This window comes from Onychostoma macrolepis, chromosome 12, assembly GCF_012432095.1.
Source record: "Onychostoma macrolepis isolate SWU-2019 chromosome 12, ASM1243209v1, whole genome shotgun sequence".
NCBI classification, from domain to species: Eukaryota; Metazoa; Chordata; class Actinopteri; order Cypriniformes; family Cyprinidae; genus Onychostoma; species Onychostoma macrolepis.
This window is the reverse complement of record NC_081166.1, coordinates 8859880-8885188: the sequence shown is the minus strand read 5'-3', so window position 1 is coordinate 8885188 and position 25309 is coordinate 8859880. Positions and strand designations below refer to the sequence as shown.

At 35.8% G+C, this 25309-nt stretch overlaps 1 protein-coding gene across 7 annotated transcripts in view; it reads left to right on the top strand.

Annotated features, from left to right (window-relative positions):
- The window catches only part of cyth1b (cytohesin 1b), a 65353-nt gene that overhangs the window by 25511 nt on the left and 14533 nt on the right, over positions 1-25309 (top strand). For 3 of the 7 annotated variants that reach the window (XM_058792863.1, XM_058792865.1, XM_058792864.1), the window contains exons 1-2: positions 10829-10970; positions 21488-21570. Coding sequence is in view for 4 of the 7 variants with exons in the window: in XM_058792859.1 (XP_058648842.1) it covers positions 6428-6536; positions 21488-21570 (192 nt within the window). In the remaining 3 variants the exon portion in view is untranslated. Of the gene's footprint in view, positions 1-6339; positions 6537-7767; positions 8037-10828; positions 10971-21487; positions 21571-25309 lie in introns of those variants that run through there. The other 4 variants (XM_058792862.1, XM_058792860.1, XM_058792859.1 and 1 more) reach the window with 3 other exon arrangements.

Genomic DNA, 25309 nt, shown 5'->3' with positions numbered 1-25309 from the left:
CTCTTCTAAACCCGGCCATACAACAACATCGACTCAACCAATGGTGTGAATTTGGGGCGGGGCTAGCTGTTTTATTGACCAATGGCAGATAGGGAGAGAGCTGTTTTGAAAACTTGTTTTATTGTTGGCTGATTTACATGTAAACTGTATAAAAGAATTGAGCATAAAAATAAATAAATAAAGTTTAAGAATGCCTTTGCTTTTTCATTATTTAAATAGGGTCACTGTGTAATATATATATATATATATATATATATATATATATATATATATATATATATATATATATATATATATATATATATATATATATATATATTTTATTTATATACATAATATAACAATTGTTTTATATTACATATATAAACTACATGAAGTATAAAAAGTTATATATAACAAATTATGTATACAAACCAAAAATTTGAAAACATTCATAAAAATTTTAAAGTGTAAGAAGTGCAACATTTGCTTAAAATGGGGTTACTGTAATATTTAGTATATTTTTTTAAAGGAAGTATTCTCTTTTTATTCTTTTTAAACCATTCTTTTTATTAAACTACGTTACTGTTTAATAACCATCCACATTCTTAAAAGTAGTTTTTAAACCCAATACGCAAGATGGTTTTTGTTCTGTCTTCTCTGTTATCTGCTTTTTAGTTTGGCCACATTTATACATGGAATTGGTGTTTGGTACTGTCTCAAGAAACGAGAATGCAATTTGTATTTTCTGTTAATAATTTTAAACCCTAAACACCGCATTTATTCACAATTGTAACTTACTGTGTCTCATTTTTTCTCTCTGACTTTGGGATGAAATATAACCTGGACATGTTTTCATGCGTTTTATCCGTCTCCTTCTGCAGTGACTTTCAGTAGCTGCAATGTACCATTTCTGATATAGGCATGAAGGAGGAGAGACCAGGAAAGTACATGAGGTGACAGGAAATTACAGAGAAAAAGAGAATGTACCAAATTTGCTGGAAATGTGAGGACTTTGAAAAATGACATAGCACGAGCACTAATATTACCTCAGGGTCAGTTATGGTGTTATTTTTGTTTGGTAATGTTTTCCTGCGCATGCAGTGCAGAGAGGGAGGGAAGAACATTACTGTTTCTATTCTAGATTAGGTTGTGAATGAACAGCTCTCTCTTTCTCTTTTCCGAGTTTCTCGCTCCCATTCTTTTCTACCAAAATAGCTTTAATAAAAGATAATAGAACCTTGATGGAGATTATTATAAAGCCATTAGCCATTACAAAAATCCTGGATTCAATATGATCATTATTTTCTAAATCAAGCACCAGATTTACTGTGTGTAATTAAATTAGTTTTTTTCTTCTTCCCTATCTCAGTGCTTAAAATTGTGATCAACAGATGCAATTTAGGTCTTGTATACAGACATGCTACTCTTTTGGTTAAGAAGCACTTAAGATTTTTGCTAATAAAATGATGTTAAGTTTAATTGCAGCGCCTTCTGGTGGAATGAATATGCTACTGCTTAACTTATTGCATTATACACTGCATACATGTTGAGAAAAGTTACAAATAAAAACAACATGATGCATTCAATTAAAATGTCTGGATTTGGAATTCATCATTCAGTAAATGTAAAAATGTCTTTCTCAGCTAATAAATTCTGGGAAGCTAAAGTTTTTTGTTCAATACATTGTCAAATTTTCATTCACACATAGATAATACAATGCGAATTCTGAAATCTTTGCTTTTGAAGAAGAAAACATCTTGCAATGCAGAGATAAACTGTGCAATAGTCTTATATTGATGCACAGTGACAATCTACAAACATCACGCAGTAAAAAGATGACTAACTAACAACAGTGAAAACATCAACATAAGCATAAAGTCAACAAACAGCAAACCAATAATCGTGTAACAGTAAACACATAATTTATTCATGCTGCATTGCATGTTGGGGCTTGCAAATCCTTATCTAATCATAAAAAATGGTTCAATATGAATATGTTTGTTCACACTGCTGTATTAGCGTGGTTAGGACAAAATTTTAGGGGAATATTCTCTCTAATGTAGATTTAAAATCGTATTTGTGACTCAAAGCCTTGCATGGTAGATAATATATAGTATAATAAGTTTGAGGTATTTCAATGTCTTGCATCTTGTATCATCTTGATAAGTAGAATCATCTCACCGTAATCGTTTGGTTTGTTTTCTGGTTGGGTTTGCCTTCATTTGAGGTCAAAGAGAGTGTAATGGACTTTTGTGCCCTATGATCTTGTGACTCATGTGACTGTGTGTGTCAGTTTTGTGGCACAGTGCATGTGTGTGTTGTATCGGCTCAATAGGAGAAGTGGACATGATTTATTTTTGATAACTTTCTCTCGCGGTCTCTCCAGCAGTGCATATGATGGTGACGGTACAGGAGTCGCTGCAGGGAAACAGTGCATTAACATTCAGAGACACTTTATTGCTGTGGAAAGGTAGGTGAGTGGATGCTAAGGGCCAGTTGCTTGTGAAGCTGTTAGTGCTAGACTACATTGCTGGCAAGGGCCATCTCAATGTCACAATCAATAAATATTGAAACTGTGACACATTATGGTACATTATTATAATGCACTTTAATTATTACAGTAATTAAGAACAGTTCCTCAGGTTTAATTAGAAAAGCTTATGCTGCCACAAGTGTAAAAAGAGACCATAAACATAATTCCATTTGAAGTGTTTTGTTGTGAAATTTAAACTGAAAACACTTCTATTTCTTGCTTCTGGGTATTTTGCTTCTATTGTAGTAGTTTTATTCCAAGGACTTTATGGTTTTCGTATTTCTCTCTCATTTATTTTATTATCATCAGTGATGATAAACTGTTCTGCTGCTTAATATTTTTGTGGAAACTGTGATAAATTTATTTTTTTTCTGGACTCTTTGATGAATACAAAGTTCAAAAGAACAGCATTTATTTTAATTGATATTTTAATAGATTTTTTTTAATTTACTGACTCCAAAATATTTAAACTGTAGTTTATATTTAGTTCATTTATTTTAGATATTTATATATTCAATTACATTAATTGTATTATTTTTTAAATCCTGAAACTTTATATTTCCATGCAAACAAGTCAAATCTTTTTTTATTTGAACATTGAAAAATGGTCAGACCAAAGTGACCCAGACTTGGTGCATTTAATCATCAGTAGGCTGGCTTGTAAATAATAACGTGTTGAATTATGTGTCTGGGTGAAGTAAAAGCAAGCACAAGAGTGTCATTATGGCAGTCTGCTACTGTTGAGAACAGCAAGATTTTTCCTCAAATGCTAGCTTGTGAATACGTTTTGATTTGTCACAAAAAATGTCAGGTACATATTTAAAAAATTCAAAAACAGCAAAAGCACCGGGGTGCTCAAAGTCCGTGAGGTAGTAGACAAGAAGAACCCGTCTTATAGCTAGAGATGTTCCGATACCCTTTTTCCCTTCCCGATACCGATTCCGATACCTAGGCTCAGGGTATCGGCCGATACCGAGTACTGATCCGATACTGTGTATCTGGTTATACAGCTATACTTACTAGCCCTGTATGAATTGATACATACAATCATTCAGTGTTTCTGTAAAAATGGGGGAAAAACTATCAATAATACTGATAAGATAATAATAATCATACTATGAATTCTACTAAGAACAATATAAATGCACTAAGGATTAACGAGCTGCTGGATTCATGAATATTAATCACGTTGTCTGCATTGGCTCGAACTGATTGGCTGAAATCAAAACAGGGACGATAATAGGTGAGCGCCAGCCAATGAGATTGTCGTTTGCTCATTAGCTCCGCCTACTACCGGAGAACCCGGCAGTTAGAATTCCAAAGGAACTCTGTTATTTTGACAGAAAAATACAACAAAGAATATCGTTTACATACCATTCGGAATTGACGCACTACATGTAAAAGACTCTCTCTCTCTCTCTCTCTCTCTCTCTCTCTCTCTCTGCGTTTGAGAAAAAAAGCAAAGCGACGGCGAGTCGTGCGCTTCACACTAGAGCTTACGGTACGTCAAATACAGGTGCGCTGCGCATTCATTCAGATGATCTGAAAAATAGATAGCTTGACGGAGAGAGAAACTCTGAAGCGCTCAGTCAGAGTGTTCGGCGAGTGACAATATATCTGTGCTAAACTTATACATAGCCTCCAACTCACACACTGGCGAGTAAAATCTGATTATTTATCAGCCAGTGGCTAATATTAGACATCATTTAGTCGCCCAGGGTGAAGATTTAGTCGCATATGCAAGTGATTTACTGGCAATGTGCTAGCACGTTTGTATTTCTTCTTCGCTGCTCTAAATAGTGGTTGCTTGTGGCAACACAGCACAGCTTCCTGTGTTTGCATTCTGAGCAGCGAAGAAGAATTGATTTCCTATTTGCAGCGTTAAGCAAAGCTAGCGCGCATAACTATAGGTCTTGTTTAAGAAAATGGTATCGGATCGGTACATGGGTTCAAGTACTCGCCGATACCGATGCCAGAATTTTTTGTGGTATCGGTGGAATTTCCGATACTAGTATCGGAATCGGAACAACCCTACTTATAGCACTAGTCGTTTTGTTTTGACATACAAACGTTCTTTTCTTTCGTACCAAGTCAGCAAGTCAAGCCCTTTTAAACATGGACATAATGATGAAATGTCTATCATATCCTGCTGACAAAGAGTGTGACTGCAACATCAGTAAAACATTTGATTCATTTCCAAATGACTTTAAGTTTTTTGGCTGATTATCTTTGAGGAAGATTCCTTGTTTGATTTATAGTTTTTAGTCTGCTTTGTGTCATTTCTCAGCCCACATGTTAATAACTCAGCATTAATTTTACTGGTAAACACCAGGCTGTGTTCATTAGAGAGCAGCTGGCGTTTGCCTTCCACACCCTCTTTTCTGAGGTAACAAATACAAACAAAGCTTCATGAGAATGATGTATTTCCTTGTGCATCTAAAACTGTAGACACTGGCTATAGTTGCATCAGATTTATGAATATGAGATACCGAAAAAGATGCATGCTTTTTCCAGTAGCTCCATGAAAATGAATCAAGTTTCACAACTCCAGGTGCTGCAGTCTGATGTTCAACTTAAATTCACACTTATTAAAAACTTTGATGTATTTTTGTTGGCTCATTATTGTCTCAAATTAGTTCCACATTTGTTCTTCAGCAGTCTTAAAGGGTCAGTAAACACCCAAACAAAGAGCTTGTTCACGTAGTGCTCGGTCATCCTGTATTGAAGATAATCAGCCATTGGTCACGGTTAAGATGTGACCAATATCCTCCCGGGGGCGAGAAGAGAAAACAAGCCTCTGTGTGTAAGAGTAGCTGGAAGGCTTGAACATCCCTCAAACATCTTAAGTCTCTTCCGTCTGCTCTCTTTCTATCTTTCAGATTATTTTAGGTCGCAAGAATTGAAATCAGTATAAAGATTTATATGCAGCTTTTCATAGAGCATATACTCACAAATCTTTTTTTTTTTTCATGCAGTTTGTTTGGAGATTATATTCTTGGGAAAAGTTTGGGGTTGTAAGGTTTTTGTTTTTAAAATATGTCTCTTATGCCAAGGCTGCATTTATTTGATAAAAAATACAGTAACAATTTAAAACAACTGTTTTTAATAGATTATAAAATGTAATTTATTCCTGTGATGCGAAGTCGTATTTTCAGTAGTCAGTATACTCAAGCCTTCGGTGTCACATGATCCCTCAAAAATCTTTTTAATATGCTGATTTGCTGCTCTAGAAACATGTTGAAAGCAGTTTTTAATATTTTTGTGGACACTATGATGCTCAAGATGTTTTTGTTAATAAAAAGTTCAAAACAACAGCATTTACTTTAAATACTTTTTTTTTTTTTTGTAACAGCGTAAAACTCTTTGTCACTATTAGTGTTGTCACGGTACCAAAATTTCAGTATTCGGTACCGATACCAGTCAAAATCCACGGTTCTCGGTACCAATTTCGGTACCACATGCTAATAAAAAAAAACACACTATTTTTAATAAAGTCAAACAAAAATAAAAATGTACAAAAATCAATGCCATTCTTTATACTTTATTTAAATTGTGTTTCAAGTTTTTCCGCAAATAATAAAAGTATGAAAAACAGTAAACAAGTTTCACCCAAATTTAATTTGTCTTTTAATTAATTAAATTGAAACACATTGTATTGTTTTGGTAAATAAAGGGGATTTACTATTAAAATTAAAATATGGAAGAAATATTGTGACTTCTTTAAAAAAAAAAAAATAAAAATAATTATATATATATATATATATATATATATATATATATATATATATATAATTATATTTCTGGCACAATGTCTTTAAGATGAACTTTTATTTTGACGGGTTGCCGTGAATACCTTTACATTTCTGTGTAGCTATATGATATGACGCTGGTTTTACTCAATGAAACGGTAAAATGCTCGCGAGGGGACTCTCAGAGCAGTTCTGTAGATGTTGTTTATGTATTTATGTCCTCATTGAGACGGCAGATGATGAATCACCGCGAGCGTCAGGCGCGCTTCAGTGTATGTAGTAAAAAAAAAAAAACCGCGCGTCTCTGCCATTCATTCACTCACACAGAGACTCGCAGAACATGCGGGATTCATATTTGAATCGACTTTTGCAGCTTAATATTTACAGATACTAGTCCACGTCGCGATTTGATTTAAGTGCAATGACCTACTTTTGATTAATTCATCCAAACTTTGACAAACTGCGTGACTATTCCGTGCTAAACTGTAAATTCCGTGTTTATAACTGGATTCCGAGATTCCGTCCGCGTTTTCTGCATCGCGGAAATCATCGGGCCGTACGCGTCAAGAACCGGGTTGACGGGTACTCGGTACCACCGGTACTTAAAAAAACCTGGTACCGTTACGTTTTCACTTTTTTAGTACCGACTTGGTACCGAAGTACCGGGTCTTTTGACAACACTAGTCACTATTAATCAATTTAATGTGTCCTTACTAAATTTGAATGATGTATCTAGAATTTTTTTTTTTTTTAACAAAGCACCATCAAAGAAAGTTCATATATTGAATTTAGATGGTTTTACTACCCTGCTAAAAAAACAAAACAATAGAAGCCCAATAGAAACCATCACAGAAATTCTAATGGTTTCCATTAAAATACCATTATAAACCATTAGCTTTTTTCCAGTAAAACAATTACAAAATTCATTTTTGTAGTGTGTTTTGGGCATTTTTCCAATAGGATTTAACATCCCACCAATAGAATCCATCACATACCAGTAGACACCATTATAGTTTCCATTAAAACCAATACATTTCCCATTAAAACCATTACATTTTCTATTGTGTTTTGGGCAGGGCTCTATTGGTTTTTTCAGCAGGATAGTTGGTAGTTACAGGCACAAATTGGGTACAGAGCTGAAACCAAGCAATAAAAGTCATACCATTATGTTTTGCTATACATAGAATAGGGAAGTGTTTTACTGTTAGGATAGATTTACGGAGTTTGTGCAGTTCTTTTTTCCAATGCATAAAACTTTCCTCCCACAAGTGTCAGTCAGAATAGCCTGCCATCCCGAACAATCAAAAAAGCCACATGTGTGGGTTGTTATATTGACTCTACCATACTCCCTATAAGTTCAGACTCCTATAATTTTGTAAGTTTCTTTTTAGATTGCTTTTCATGAAGTGTTTAGGGGTGTGTGTGTGTGTGTGTGTCTGCACGCACACCAACAACAGCAAAAAACAAAAAAAACAACAACCTAAAATCAAAGCTTGGCGCTGATTGGTTGTTGGTCATCGCCAGGACACGCCCCGTCTGCAGAGCATGAGGGTTTCACACAGTGACATCCGGTCTCTGCTGTTACTTCGAATACTTTCAAACACCCTTTTTATCTCAGATTTTTTAGACGTGGTTTTCGGTACAGTTCAAAACATTAAGTTATCAGGTTAAAGTGAGAGGTCTGTTAAACCACCAGCAGGTAATTGCTCCGAACACAAGTGCAGCGCGTGAGCTCGCTGTTATCATGGTGCTGAAATCAGAAGATGGAATCGGTGAGTGGATCTCATAAGTTTTCATATTTGCAGTGGCCAGTGGTGTTTACATATCATGGTTGTGGCTTGGTTTTTGTCTCTTGTCGTTTGGGAAATGGAGTCGATCGATATGCAACAGGTCCATTCTTTCTGAAGGGAAATGTATAACGATGTTTCTGAATGAATGATTCGCTCGAATCGGATCTTGTTGGTGAATCGATTCAACCGTTGCACAAGAACAATCAGGAGTGCGTTTCGTCGCAAGTTCCGTCGTTACCAATAGTGTTCAATAGAACTTACGACCATAGTTGCTTTTGGGAAACGCAGTCCTAAACGATTAGTTCACGCATCTAACTGAATGAGTCGTTTTGTTTTTCGAGTCAGCATCTCTATTAATCGTATAACTGAGATGTATTTAAAAAATGTTCGATTCGTGAACCGAGAACCGATGCTTGAGCTGATAGTGAGAGAGAATTTGACTCGTGGTCAAAAGTTATTGTATTGCATAAATAACTTACAAATAAAAGTTACAGGAAATGACTTTGTTTTAACTTAAGAATTGCTGAATCAGTTTTTAACTGCTCTTTGAAATAAACTGTTCGAAAGAATTGATTCCAGTAAATTAGTCGGACTCAACAATACTATATTCACTACAATGCACAATGTAATGTGGTGCGAGCTTAACAAACTATTAAGAACTTATAACATTTCTGTAGTATTTTTACCATAAAGAGCGTGTTAAAACAATCTCAGAAATGCTGATCTGACCTCTAGACTCTGTTAACTTTAATGACCCAGTTGACTCTCGTTTGAGCTATTGATATTGGCACTCTCTAAAATTGCTAAAACAAAATGCATAAGAGAATGATGCAATCAAGTTTTGTTTCAGAAACAAAAAATAGTAAAGTAGATTTGATTTTTAATGTTTGATTGAAAAGTCTTTTTATTGCTCTTTGCTTCTCTTCCTTTTGTCCATTCAGATGTGAGTTATGCATGTGCTGACACAGAGCCCCTCAGTCTCATATGAGACAAACAGGATGCTCTGTTCAGAAATAGCACGGTCACACTACTGACAGATGTGATAACCCGATGAGAGATAAATGATAACTGCCCTGATATGTTGCCCATCAGTTTGTTAAAAAATGTTTATTTTCAGCTTTAGTATCTTGATTTATGTGTTTTATTCCTTTTCAACGATATTTCTGGATAAGACCGGATTTAAAGGAGGCTTAATTTCAGCTGCAGTGAAGGCAACAGTTTTCCACACAACCTTATTTGTATGGATTTGCCTAGTTTGTGCAATAGTAATCACGTTAACTGAATAAATTAAATTATATATAATTTTTTTTTTTTTTTATTCCAAAATGCAGAGAAATTTTGAGCAAATTTAATTAATGTGTATGTAGGCTTTAAAAGATCCATCATGATATAGTTTAGTGATGTTTGTTTTTAATTTGATCTAAACTCGCTTCATTGTGACTGTATTGACACTGGGAAGTGGGTGGCAATCCTCTTTCCATCCATACCCTCCTTACCCCAGATATCCAGGTCAGCAGTGGCTTTACTTGGTGCAACCCCAAATCAAGTCCTCTAGATTAAGTAAGGCGGTCTCTCGGGCAAGTTCTCCTTAAGGAGTGGCTTTTCTATTTCTTACTGCAAACCATGTCCTTAGAGGTTTCTGCTGTGTGATCAAATTATATTTTCATTATCGTCTGGTTCAAGAAATTCTGACTGAATTCAGATTGCATCTAGATCAGGTTTTTTGTTAAGGGAACCAAAGCTTGTCTTGCTGAGCTTTTGAGCTATGAAAACGGGTTGCTGATGGTAGAAAACTGGTCAGACAGGACCGTGATTGGTTTGCATTTATATTGTGAACCACTACTGTGTAGGGAAAACTGGACCGTATAGGACAGAAACCACAACATGCCTGAATGCAAACACATCTATGAGGGAGAGGCATGTTTGCTCTCTGGCTTTTTTATTGTGGATGGAATAAGAATGATAAATGCACATGTTCAAAAAATAATGCACATGTTCTGTTTAAAAAAAAAAAAATAGATTTAATATATTTTTGTACGTTTTGATTGAATATTGATTTAAAAATGTTTATTTAAAAATGAATCATAATTTGTCATAAATTATATTTATACACATTTCTATTATATTGGCCATCAACCACCCTTCTTTGCATTCTAAATATTAACAGTTTTAGCCAATGAAAATCTCATATTCACATATATGTAAAAATGTTATATTGTTTTTATATTACATGATCTTATAGAAATCATTGGTGCTCAAGAAGCATTGTTTATTATCAGTGTTGTGCATCCTAAAATTAAAAAGTATATTATGTAATTTTGTAATGAAAAATTGTCTAATATAAATGCGAAAATGTGATTAATTAAATAGCCTATAGAAACCTTTTATAACACTAAATGACTCTACTGTCAGTTTTGATAAATATAAGGCATCCTTGCTGAATAGAAGTGTTAAAAAATATCTTAACCCAACTTTTTAAATGGTAGAGTACATTGAAATAACACATGGGGCAAATTTCTGTACAGCCACAGAGTGGAGCTCTTGAGTGTGCTGAAATGAGTTTGTGTGTCGGGGGAGGAGACAAGAGGAGAGGGTTACAGAGCTCGATAAAGAGAAAGAACATGAGGAGGAGAGGAGGGGGTCATTTTCAGATACAGCAGAGTTTGTGCCGAGAGCAGAACAGTCGAGATCTCAAACTGGCCGCCTCATCTTCCTGTAGCATCACTTTCACTCACACATGGAGTGCTGGAGATTACTGGAAGATCTTGTGAGTTAGGCTTCTGCTGGTATTTCTGGTTGACAGTAACACATGAAGGTGTATTTATTCAGCTAAATGGATTTTAAAAAAAGAACCGGGAAGCTGGAATTGTGAAGGCTTAGAACTGTCATACAGCACTACAGGATTATTTCTCACAGGTACATTGATATTTTTATTTTTGTGCATTTGTCTTCATTCATAATTTGACTCATTTCTTAAATGTAGCAGTGCATGTGCCACATCTTATAAATTGAATGCACATTTTGACAAACCCAATGCCAGTTTCTGTTGCAGGCCTGTGGATGGCCTTTCCCCTGAAAAGTTGAATAGTGATCATAGAATGAGAGTCAGTGTGACATCAGGAAACTCGTGGCAGCCACAGGACTTGTAGTCTGTTTAGATGGAGGCTTTGTATGAGCTTCTGGGAAGAGTTGATTACGCTGTGGCTTAGGTTCTTCAGCTGCCTTTCTTATCAGTGTGTTTGCAGAGACAATGCTTAGACAGAGCAAGTGGTGGGTGTTCTTGTATCAACTGATGTTTGAACCAAGATACTTGATTATAGTTGCGGTTTTGTGATATAGTATATTGGCTCTGTGGCAAAACCTAGTAAGCTGCCTTCTAAGGCCTTACACAGGCTACTTTATGTAAGTACATAAACGCAACTGTGATATTTGGCCAATGTATTGTAAACACGGTCCCATTGAACGTAATTGTCGGTAACAAACCTCCATACTCAAGGGGGCGATAGAATTGCCTTCAAAACATCCTTTAAGTTTTAGGTTTTTTTTCCCAGCTATGAAACGGACTCATATCGTTCCATGAAAAATTAAGATATTTATAATATAACCTGAGAGATTTATATCTCATATATAGCTAAACCCTGAGAAACACGCTTGCATAGATGTCATCAAATATGGCAAACGGAAGCTCAAACATGCTTGATTGACAAACGAGATCCAGTGAGGTTTAGTTCGATTGAGCTTTGGTTGACCATATTTGATGAGCTCAATGTATGCATGTTGATCAGTGTTCATACATGTAAACGATGAGAGAATTTTCATTTTTTGGTGAATGCTTTAACTTTACTTACAAGATTATCTTTAAAGGAATGGTTCACCCTAAACTGAAAATTCTGTCATTAATTGCTCATCCTCATGTCGTTCCAAACACATAAGACCTACATTCATCTTCAGAACACAAATTAAGATATTTCTGATGAAATCCGAGAGCTCTCTGACCCTCGATAGACGGCAAAGCTCTCCAGAATGGCGCCAGGGTGATGCAGAGGAGAAGAATTGTTGAATAAAGTTGTTATTTTTGTTTTCTTTGCACACAAAAAGTATTCTCGTAGCTTCATAAAATTACAGTTGAACCACTGATGTAACAGACTATTTTATCGATGTCCTTACTACCTTTCTGTACCTTGACCGTGGTAAGACCCTTGCTGTCTATGCAGGGTCAGAAAGCTGTCAGATTTCATCAAAAATATCTTAATTTGTTTTCCGAAAATGAACAAAGGTCTGATAGGTTTGGAACGACATGAAAGTGAGTAATTAATGACAGAATTTTTATTTTTGGGTGAACCAACCCTTTAACTTGTGCTGTGCAACGACAGTAGATGACCTGGAAGAAAAAATGACCATAGAAGAAGAATTATGCTAATACTCTCTATAGTGCTCTTACTACACGGCAGACAATATAGTGTGTGCATGAATTGCTATCAGATACATTTCGGAATGAAACAACATAAACTTGCTTGTAGCATTTGTGTTCAGGAAATTTCATACAAGTATACGTACTTGAGTATGTTTTGGGCCTAAAGCCTGGGACATACCAAGCCGACGACAATGTTGGGTGGTTTTTGAGAATCCGTCGGCTTTGGTTTTTTCAGTGTGTTCCACACTGCTGACTGTAGTCGGACACAGTCATCTGTTTTTTGGCATGTGTGTCTTCTCTTGAATTGCATCCAGGAGAGCTGAATTACAGTCTTGTGCTACAGCGCCATGCTGGTCAAACCACATTATTGCAGGGTCTTACATTAGGTCATCTGAGATCAAACGACTACTCGACAACAAAAATATTTGTCGTCAGCTATTGTGTGTCCAGTGTGGTGTAGGGCTGCATGATATTGGAAAAAACTCGCATTGTAATATTTTGTTTTTCTGCGTACATTTTTTTTTTTTCTTCGTACGTTGCTTATTACATCTGAGATGATTTGAAAGATGCCAGATCTAATCCTGATAACTGATCTCTGGCTAATTTGGTTCTTCAAACGAATTTGTGTATTAGATTGAAACATCTGGATTAAGTTGTCTAAGATTACTGCGCGTTCTCGTGTTCCCCGAAAAGGGCAGATGTATCGATAAGCAATGCAACGATTGGCTGGCGGCAAGACAGCAACGTAATGACATCATATCATTAAAAAAGACACCTGACGAAAAACTTGACAAATTTCTGGACTTTTATAAGGAAACAGCCAAGCGAACAAAACTACATAAATGTTATAATAGATAAATGAGATGTGCGTTGTTTTTAATTTATTCATAATTTTTTTTTTTTTTTTTTTACATGATTCCCAATTATTTATACTCATGATTTCTAGTATTTGTACAGGCTTTACATTTTTATTTCAATGTTGTAATGTCGCCACTCAAGTTAATGCACGACTCAGATTAACTGTATAGCATGCATTTAAAACTCCAATACAATTATAAAGTAATTATTTCATCACTAATAAATCTTTCAGTGAGTAAAACTGTCTGTCAAAATACAATAGAACCCATTATAATCAGTGATGTGGTTTACACTGGATGCGATGCGGCACAACAGATCTCTGAGAGGAAATCCCTCATTCTTTTTATGACTTACAAAGTTCCCATGTTTGCAACGGTCGCTTTGTCATGTCCAGTGTAGACAGCCTCTAGCTGTTGCGGTGCGGGGTGGCGTGACACAACGGCTGTCGTGAAAACGATCAGTATAAATATAACGATCAGTATACTAAACATCACACATCCTGCGATGTGACTATCGCAGATGCGCACATCGCGATATCGATGCTGAAACGATATATTGTGCAAACCTAGTGTGGTGCAACTTTTTTTGCCCCAACGCAGGCGATGTGAGGTGAGGCGCTAGTTCTTTGGTGTCGGTTTGGTATCCCTACCCTAGGATAGTATGAAATGTAGCATCATATATTGTTAGTTTGTTATTAGCATGTTGCTAAGCAATTAAAATGATAGTCAATTAGATTGAAGTACTTTTAGAAGCATGTTTCTAGTCAACTTTTTTTTCTTTCATTTGGGTTTTTGTTGCAGTGGATTATGGGATTGCCTACTCCATAAAGGATGCATGTGATGTTACCTTATTTGACCCAAGTGAGGTATTTTGGAATGCAGCCAAAGCTTGCTACGTACCTCTACTTTGGAAGTGTGATTTCTTTACATGCTTTCTGCTCACTAAATTTGAAACCAAAACTGGGGTTCTCCAGGATTAAGGATCAGTTGGAGCAGACATGGATAATAAGAGATTGTTTGGCTAGTGTTTTCCCTGGAAAACAACCTCTGCGTTCCACATGTTTTCTTTGGTCCTTTACAATGTCCAAATGACAGCACGTAGCCAGTGACTTGATTAATGACGGCACATTCCTCTGCCCCTGCAGTGTGTTTGCAGGGGTGACATGTCTGGTATTTAGTGAGTGTGTTGAATTGACCTGGTCAGCAGAGACAGTATGTTAGGCATGGTGTCTTGGCTCATGCCGTGGGTCAGTGTGGCAGAATTCCTAAAATAAAATAAGATAAAATGGGCAAATATTGTATTACTAGTTTGTTTGAATGTAGAAAGTAGTATCGTTTATAGACTGTCCTCTGCTTGTTTTTCCATACAAGAAGGTTTTAAAAAGTAGCATTTACTTTGCAATGTAGTCATTTGGTGGCAATGTGCACACGAGCAACGATTCGTGTGATTACAGCCTGCTCTGACAGTCACATGGCTGCGCTGTGAGAGATCTGTAGGGTGATGCACCGCTGTGAATGTGCCAAGAGGTGCCACTGCTGGTGACATTGAGCCAGAGCTGGATCACATTACCCAGGAGTGCTCGCCCTAGTTTGATATCTCGTTTTAGAAATGTATCTGGCACTTAGAGGCTGTGATGAGACAGCGATTCCACTAAGAATCCATCTTTTAACACTATAATTACTTTGACTTCTATTATAAGTGCTGATTCATGGACCTTTTAATATGAGAAGAAGAGTTACAATAACAATAATAATAATTATTATTGTTATTTTTTTATGCTATTATAGTATTATTTAATGTTTTGAATTAATTTTACAGTTTTAAAGGTCCCATATTGTACACCTTTCTGGAGTTTTATTTTAGGTTTTGATGTCCTTAAGAATATATATTTGCGGTATACGTACCAAAAACCATCTCAATATATTTTTACAGCTCCTCTTTCAGGAGCTCTGCTAAGAACAGGTCGATTTTGGCCTGTCTAATTAATATTCACGAGCCCATCTTCTGATTGGCCTGTTGTTTTCTGAGTGACGTGCGGCCAGGCCAACCACAGGTAACTAGTTAGGGCCGACGTCACAATTACGTCACCGCGCTAAGCTGGAAGCAAAACAAAGGGAAAACTGGAGGTGGCCCATTCAAACCAGCGCAGATTCGGCTACGTAAGGAGCTTAAAATATCATATTGTTGTGATGTTGGGTGCCAGAATCAATGTAATACAGCCTCAAATTAGAAATTTGATCGCATACCTGCTTCCACTGCCAGACAAAAAATCGAAGACAGCTGTGGTTAAACGCGATTAAACAAGTGGACTGGACAGAAACAATCGTCAAAAATGCTCGCGTTTGCAGCTCACACTTCTTATCAGAAAAGGTTCAATAAAGTATTGTCTTTTGTTGTTATGGGTGCGTCTGAAGATTTCTTCCATCTCACGAATATGTCGTGTATGAAATGATGTCTGTGTGCATGTGTGTAAAACAACAAACTGACGAATTATAATCATTTGTATTTGTATACGTTGCCGTCATTAATTGTGGCTGGAGAATGGATGGGGCGGTGCTCGGGGTGGTGACTTAGTAGTTCGGAAGTCACATTTTTAGAGACGTCACAAGGGCTCGTGAAAAAGCACAGATACTTTATGCAGGCTGTGTGCATTTTACTGTGGACTAGCTGTTTTGAAACTTATATGGTAGTTACATAGCCCCTAGACCTCAGTTATCATGAAAAAAGCCAGGAAATTTCAGTTTTGACACTATGGGACCTTTAATTTTAGTTGATTTTATTTTGTATTTTTTTGGTTTTAGTAATTTTGCTATGTGCTTGTCATTTTGTCTAACAAACGTACTTATTTCAGTTAGTTGCCAACCACAACCTTTTTAATTTTCATTTGTTTTTCAAGTTTTTTCTAATGTTTATATTTGTAAAAAAAAAAAATTATATATGTGCATTTTCTCTCTTTTATGTCTGTTCACAACCTTCTCTCTAACCATTAGTCATATGTTGCTATACACAACATCATAAGGCACAACAAACCAAGACTTAAATGCCATAAATGGAGAAGAAACCATTTCATAGTACCCTTCTATTAAGCTGTAATGCTGTACAGAGGTCTGTGGCCACACACAAAACATAAAAGCCCACAAGAGACACCCCACCAGTGACCTCCCATAAAACTGCAGCCACGTGGCTTGCAGACTCTTTGACATCAATTTAGAGCGGCTTCTCCCTGAAGATTTATGTGCTCATATCGATGTCAAAGGCAGACATGTGTCTCTGCGGCAGTGGCACCTGCCTGCAAGTTCGGACCAACATTTGACTTGGAAATGAATGGCACCTTTCACGTGGTTGAGGGCATTTCAGCTTGGATAAAAACCTTGTTTCCACGGCCCAACATGGAACCAGGGACATCCAGCTTCAGCTTATGAATTTGGATAACTCAAGCCAGGCTAGAAGCTGCAGTATTGAGTTCATGAATAAACATGTTTGTATCAAACCAGCTACTGGCAACTGGTGTGATGTTTGTTTGTTTGACTGGCTAGCTTTTATTCTCACTCTTAATTTACATTCATCAAATGATTTTACTCTGTTTGACAGTGTGTTATTAATCTTGAGATTGTGGCTAAAGACCCTATGAAATCAGAATTTAGTTTATGTCTAGCCATTTATGCTTATTCTCCTAAAAGTCGACATAAAACTGCATATATAATGATTTCTTTCTGTTCTTGGCAAGTGGATTAAACATATTAATGACTCATCCTGCATTATAGATTTTTGTCCAATCAGATACTCCCTAGCATGACAATGTCCCACCCCTAAATACCAACAGCAACGGACTAGTAAGTAGCAATTTAAAGGCTGTGAATCTAACTAAAGCCTGTTGGTTATTTAAACAAAAAAAATTGGATATTTGATTTTTAAAGGCGTGGGACTATTCTTTTAAGTCTGTCAATTTTGTAACATAATGTGTGTTTTTTTTTTTTTTTTTGCAATCTTGGTCTTCAAAAGCATTACCGTGAATCTTTAATTGGCTCCATCTTAGCTTGTTCTCTCAGCGCACATGAATATTAAACCAGGACTTTGGATTCTAATGATTCATTAGGAATGTGCTAATGAAATGCTAATGCAGCTTTAGCACAAACGCTTTGTGTTTTCAGTGGCAAGCACATGAGGAAGCATTAGGTTCATAACTGCCTGGATGTGTGCAGATGCATAATGGGCCTCCAATGGGTGCCATTTGTAGTATCATGTGTATGTATGAAGATACTCAAACTTCGTCCTGCTGTGAGTTTCAGTGTTTATCGGTGGCCTGCTGGCCACACTTTATTTGACAGTAATAAAATAAAATTAGACTAACTTAAAAGCTCCTGTTAATAATGCTGTATATGCTGCAAGCAACTGTGTTGATTATAATGCAGTGTAATCAGATTTGTTGATTATAATGGGTACATTCCAGTTTTGTCACAGCATGCAGAAAGGGTGTAAACATGTTTAATATACATAATTGGTAGAGTTATCTGAGTAATTGAGAAACGGTTTTGAAGTTCATCGTATTTCTTTTCAATAATTATAATGCAACGCATCAAAATATCCAAATACCAAATACTATACTGTGCACCTATTTCGCATCAATGGTTTGTGTTAAAAGCACGTGTTAAAAATGTAAAATTTAACTCTGGTTTGACTGTTGAATTTCCTTCATCTGCTTTATATGCTATAAAGTTAAGAGGTTTGCATACTAAAAGCATTTCTGAATGAATTTGTGTGTAAAATATATTAACACTACCTATATTCTGGAAAATGTCAAGGGTTCCTCGAAGATGGCTAGCACGTTTACGTTTTAATGAACGAGATGATTGAAAATATGAGGTACAGTAGGTCTAAAGCAGCTGTTGTCATTGGTTACTGTGCATTTAAATGCCAAATGAAAATTAAGTGCCATTAACTAGGTCATTTTAGTCACCTCGCGTTTTCTAAAAGTGGCCCCTGAGTGACACAATTTGAGCATCTGAGATTTAGAAATTATATTTTGTCTTTGGTTGGTGCTGTTGAGTGTTGTCTGTTCAGTTTGCCTGGGTTTGGATGCCTTAAATACCAAGAATCCTTCATTTAAATTCTTTTGGCGACTCATATGATTCAACATGTTGAATTCCAGCTAGAAAATCACAGTTAACCTTTTCCTGTTCAGATGGGAGTTGACTTTGGTCCTGTGGACCAAATATAATATGGTGTATAATATAATATATATGTAATACAATATATGTCATATATGTATAAGAATTTAATACTTTTATTCAGTAAGGATGTATCAAGTTGTTCAAAAGTCACACTTAAGGCATTTAGATGAAGTTACAATAGATTTTTATTTCAATAAAATGCTTTTCTTCACACCAGTGTAAACTTTATCATCTGTCTCTTTAAGACTGTAAGATATCCTCCAGTTGTGCTCTAAGCTGCTTTTTCCATAGATGTAAATCCATATCCAAACAAGTGATGCCAGTATATTTATGGAAAAATGCTTGTAATGCAAATTTATCTTAAAGTGCAGTTGGCTTTGTGTTGAAACTCCACAGTGTTTGTGATTTATGACATCTTATCCCAGTTTCTCTGAAATGATGGATGTCCAATATACCACCCGAACTCACTCCTACCTGAGTGACCTTTTCTTCCTATTTGATATCAGCTCCAGGAACATGTGTCCTGCTTGTAAACTCCAGCCTTACCTGAGGCGAGACTAATGGATTTCCGCTGGAGGTTGCAATACCAATTTCTGCAAAATGAGGGGGGATGGGCTGCTTTTTGGACGGGATTTCTGCTCACAGACTGCCTGTCAAACATCCCAGCTGGAGTTCAGCAGGAAAACACATGCAGTGCGTTGCCACAGCGACAAGCAGTCGCTCAGAAACATGGTTATCCATGTGATTGGTGAGGACGATCATGTGGGCAGGCCATAGGGTTTGTCTTTATCACGATGGTGGCGTTCTCATCAGCTAATGATCAGGTCGGAGCCTGATGGTTTGTGATCCGTTTGTGAAGGTGTCAATGGAATGAGGAATCAATTAGTCCATGGGCCGCTACATGGGTCTCTGTAGGTTCCCTGCAGGGTCAGGCTGCCATCCGGGCCACCAGGAAGGGATTTAATGAGGTCACATGAAAGGTGTCTTTGTTTTTTTGGGAGGTCAGCTGATCATGTGGCTAGGTTAGGTCAGGGTTGAGTTTAAATGCCTTTATCTTGTCATACTTTTTTATGAGTTTTTCAATACCAAAGGAATGTTCCCAGTTTTTTATTTTTATTTTTTTTTTTAAAGGTCTGATGTCCTCAAATGCCCCGTGTTGTTTTTAGATCCCCAATTCATTATAGAGACGGCTGGATCAAGACAAATGACCTCTGTCTCCAAATGACATAAAGCCATTAATCTCCACTGCCAATCATTTTTCAGACATAACTGATAATAGAAATCTGTCATGTTGTGACAGTAATAGTAATAATAATAATGATGATTTTACATAATCTTCTGTAATAAATAATAATGAAAAAACAAATGTAATCATAGTTAAATACTTATTATAAATGCTTTCTACAACAAAATTAATAACTATCTGTTAAATTAAACATGTAATCTACATTTCTAATTTAATTTCTCACCATATATTTTATGGTAGCATTTAGTTAACTATAGTCACTATACTATTTTTTACATCCTTTTTTTTTTTCTCAGTAAAGTTGCAAGCATTTCTTTTTTATTTATTTTTTTAAATACAGAATTTTCTTCAAATGTTTTTATTCGCAAGTTTGAAAGCAAGTCTTCACTTTTGAGAAATACTCCATTTAAACACTCTAAGTTCATATATGCTGTATTAATATCTTAATGTAACGCACAAAGATTGAAAAGCAGAGTCTTTCTCTGACTGGCATCAGCCAGACCAAGCAGAATGGTGGGGATGTTGGCCCTCAGCCCGGTATTGAACTGACTTTAGAGCTCTTGAACAAAGCACTTAATCTGAATTACTTCAGCGAAATCTTTGGGTTTATGGATGCAAGGTTCATATAAATTATTTGTGTTCTGCAAATTCCAACATCAGGGCTCTCCAGAGCACATCAGAACTGCTGAGTGGAATGCTTTTCTAGACTCTGGCTGGTTTGCCAAGGTTGTGGATCAGCAGGGACCTTGTAATATTATATTGATATCTGGGTCATGTTATGATAGTGTTGCATTTTTAAAAATGTTTAGTGTTTATTTATTGAGAATCAGTATATTGCTATCTTGAACTGACAGGTTTCTGTTCATTAGATTTAGTTTTTGAAAGAAGGCACTATTTACTTGATTTTAAAAATACAGTAAAACAGTAATATTGTAAAATTATTACAATTGAAAAGAACTCTTTTCTATTTGAATATATTTTAAAATGTAATATATTCCTGTGATAGCAAAGTTGAGTTTTCAGCATTATTTCTGTCTTCAGTGTCACATGATCCTTCAAATCATTCTAATCTTTATTCACAGGAATAAAATACAAAAAAAAAAACAGGAATATAATTGCGAATGTATTTTAATTAAATAAATACAACCTTTGAGAGCAAAAACATGAAGAAAATATTAATTAGTCCAAACTTTTGACCTGTAGTGTATATATTATATTATATATATGATGCATGAAATAATGTAAAAAAAAAATGTAAATAAAAATATTAATTCTTGGTTTAAAAGTATCACTTGTTGTGAGAGAGTATTTTCAGATAACTATTTTGTTTTTCTCCTAATCCATTTGGCAAATAACAACTGAAAAGATTTAAGCTAGTTTGCGTGATGTTGTCCTGACTGGACACTACAAATTCTTCGAAACAGCTTTTAGCTTAAAGGAAAAGCATTTAATGAAATGAACAACTATCTGCTTTGCTCTGAGAACTTCCTGATGTTCTGGACCAGAGGCCCATATAAACAACAAAAAGTTGGTTTGTGTCTCAGGCATAATCTCCCTTCGTCCTGTTGCACATCCCTTCATTTTACAACAGTTCTGGTTCCTCTGAAAATATTTTGATTGTCTGTGCAACCTCTTAGAAATGTACAAAAATGTTTGGGTCAAGAGACCGCTGCTTGACCGTTTGCATATTTGTGTTTGCACATCTGAACACTCATTGTTTGCTTTTGTTTTTTTCCAAACAAAGTACCGGACGACCTGACGCCAGAGGAGAAGCAGGAACTGGAGAACATTAGGAGGCGAAAACAGGAGCTGCTGGAGGACATACAGGTAATATCTTCAGATCATTTCTCTGAAATTACCACTTTTCTGCCCCAAAAATAATTTGTATCCACAGCCAGTGTTGCTAGTTTTAGTGTGTTTGCTCTTTGAACTGATGGATGTCTCATGCCGCTAATTAATATCACCAAATCAACCTTATGCCCTTCTACCCCCTTTCTCTTGGCCCTGGGCAGGGCAGCTGGAGTGAGGTGGACCTGTATAGAATAGGAATTGGATCGTGGGAGGGGCTTTTGTGAGCCTGGCTGTACAGTTTTAGTGTACAGGATTGATGGGATGTCCCACCCTGGGGTATAGACTGTAACAGCTGGCTCTTGAGGGGGGAGAGGGTATATACTTTGGAGCAGATGGTGTGAGCCAAGTCCAGCAAATTCAATTATGCTGATTCTATTACGCAACTGGAATGTAAACCATTAATGCCCCTCCTGCCAAACTCTGTCCCCTTCGTCTCTTAAATGACTTAATCAATCATGTAAACCTCCAAATGAAGTTTGGTGGCATATCTTTGGCATTCATCTGCCAGTTTCATTCCAGTCTCCATCTATTTCTTGATTGCCCTTGAACAGCATGACTGCCATCAGCAGAGGAATCCCTCTCTATTAGAATAGTCATCCTTACTTTTATTAAATTAGACATTTATTTATTTATTTAGTTAGTTAGTTATAATTTGTTTAATTTAGATTTTGATATATATTTTAAAGTTAGGACTTTGTTCTAAATTTCTTATTTTTTTTATTTAGAAATGTTATACAATAGCAGTCAAAATAGTAAGATCTTCGTTTTTTCTTAGTACACATCAAAAATAAATGTATTACAATTTAAAATATCTGTTTTCTATTCTATTGTAAAATATTTCGTAATTTATTAGAAATTTATTACTGAAATTTGAGCAGCTGTTACTCCAGTCTCCAGTGTCACCTGATCCTTCAGTCATTCCAATATGCTGATTTAGAAGCATTTCTTATTATCAATGTTGAAAACACTTGTGCTGCTTAATGTTTTTACAAAAATATTTTTATGATTCTTTGATGAATAGAAAATTCAAAAGAATGGTATTTATTTGAAGTAGAAACCTTTTGTAACATTATAACTGTAATTTCTGTCACTTTTCATCAATTTATTACATCTTTAAAAGTATTAATTTATTTTAAAAACGAAACTAAAAAAATTAAACTTTCAGTGCATGTCAAAATATGTGTCAAAAGTACTGTTTAAAACTTTCTGTTTTTTATTATTCTTTAAAGCTTTCTGTCTATAACGTTGCAATCTGTGCGAAGCATTTGAGGTGCCATAACAGAGTCAGTAAAAGCTCAGCTTTATGAATTTTTTATTTCATTGTTGAAAAATGTCTGTCTGGCTGAGTGTCATGATAAGCCTGTAGCAGAGGATTTCTTTTGCCTTACTCTTTATATATGTGGCGACAGACAGTAGAAGAATTTCTGTCTTGCCGACAAATAGTAGAAGCTGGATTAACTGGAGCATTATAAGACCCCAGTCTCTCCTTCACATGAGTGAAGGTTGTGATGGGTCATGATCAGAGAAAACTGATCCAATCAGCTCAATGTAGTAGACTACCCCCTCTTACACTCGTAATGAGGAGCTGTGTGATGCTGCTCACCACCAGACCCTCCCTCTGACCTGAAGACACAAGACTGCCTTTGGGCAGTGGGGCAGTACAGCATTCACAATAGGTTACATACCAAGCTTTCAATGGTGAATGAATACAAGTGAAATTTTAGTTTTTGATATAAAAACAAACACTAATGTACACACATTTCTCCAAATGCCCTTGCTTTCTTGATCAGTATACACACTTTCTCTCCCAAGTCATGGTCTGATCTGAATCAGGTCAGCTCTGCTGTATTATTAGTCCTCTCAAGCGAAAGAGACTAGACAGAACTTTAGCTCTCATGTATAAGTAAACATCTGTCATTTCCCAGAGTGCTTCTGATTTTCACTACAATAACCAGTGACTTTAAAAATCGATGCTCGGCTGTCTGAACGAAATGGTTTTTGTTCGTGCTCACTGAACCGGCAGTGTTCAGACATTCAGCAGATCCAATCTGGCTCTGTCTTTCGTGTCCGGCGCTACGTGACGCAGCCCCTGAAGGCCTTGCGTGATTATCGATGATACTGTTGCCTCTGTCAGTCCAATTAGGGTTAACCCAAGCTGATCGATGCTGATCGTGTGTGTGATAGCACTTCTCTGGATTTTTAGGTGGTCTGACATTTGAAGAAATTTTGAAGTTTGGAGAAATGTAGATTGTTGAGGAATAAGGATAAAAGTAGTGGTTAGAAATATTTTGTGCTTTTCTGTTCATGACATTTGCATTTACTTGAAGATTTGTTTTATTTTTTGATTTTTTCCTAATATAGGGCCCTATGAAATCCATTTTCTTTTTTCACAAATTCCATCTTTTCCATTTGATTTTTTTCTGAATTCTGTTTTTTTTTTTTTCTAGACTAGTTTTAATGGTTAAATTAAATTGTATTAATCAAAAAATGTCTAATTAATTTAAATAATGAAAAGTACAATATTAAACGGCAATTTACTAAGCTTTTAACAAAAATACAAAGTTTTAGGCCCTGTGAAATGTTTTATGAAATGTTTTCCCCCCCCCTCATATTCAGGTTTATTTATTTATTTTTTACCAAATTCTGTTTTCCATTAATTTTCTGTTTTCCATTTTAATAGATTAATTAAATATTAATAATCAGAAGCATCTTTAAGTAATTGATATTATTTTAAAAAATGAATTATTATTTTATTTTTAATTTTTTTCCAGAACAAATTAGTTTTTTTTTTGGAACTACGTGTATTTATATTTTTCTGCGAAATAAATTCTGGGGGTAAATTTATTTATTTTTTTTTCTGGTAAATATTATTGAAATACTAAAATAATGTTTTAATAATTTTGTTAGTAGTAGTAGTACTATTATTATATGAAGTAATATTTCTGTCTCAGTTTCTTCAAGTTAAACCAAACTTTTATTTTGACGGGATGCTGTGAAGACCTTTAGGCTTCTGTTTGTATAAGAAACTGTAAAATGCTCATGAAGTGACTCAGAGCAGTTCTAGAGATTATGTACTCACATATCGCTTGTCTGCGCCACTCATTTGCACAGAGACACACAAAACATGCAGGATTCATATTTAAATTGTATTTTCTTCTTAATATTCACAGACATTAATCTGTATCGCATTTTAATTTGTGTACTGACCTACTGACATTTTTTTTAGAGCTAAGAGTGCTATACCCTTAATAGAAGCATAAGCACATTGACCAAAATATTTTGCGAATGAATGAGTGTGTATAACTTTGTCTAAAAAATGGGAAGTGATGGTGGGTATAAATGTCATGTACTAAATAAAATTTAATGATTAACCAAATGGTTCCAGGTGTCCTCTTTGATACCAACAGGACGATTAGTAAATTGCTCATGTAATATTTGTCTAATGGAGATGAAATGCCTGATTAAAGTGACTGAACTGCCAAGCTCAACCTCTCTGTCTCCATAGAGCCCTGCTGGACAGTCCTGGTTCCTTTCTGGTCCAGCTGGAACATTCTGCCTGTTGCCAAGAGATAAAAAAAAGACATTAAATGCACTGCATAAGGATAAAACGAATGGAAAAGTGTGGGCTGGCAACTTGTAGAGTTTGTTTACATGTTACCTTTATATGGCAGCTGTTGCCTAGCAACAGCCAGATAGAACATCATTATCATGACCA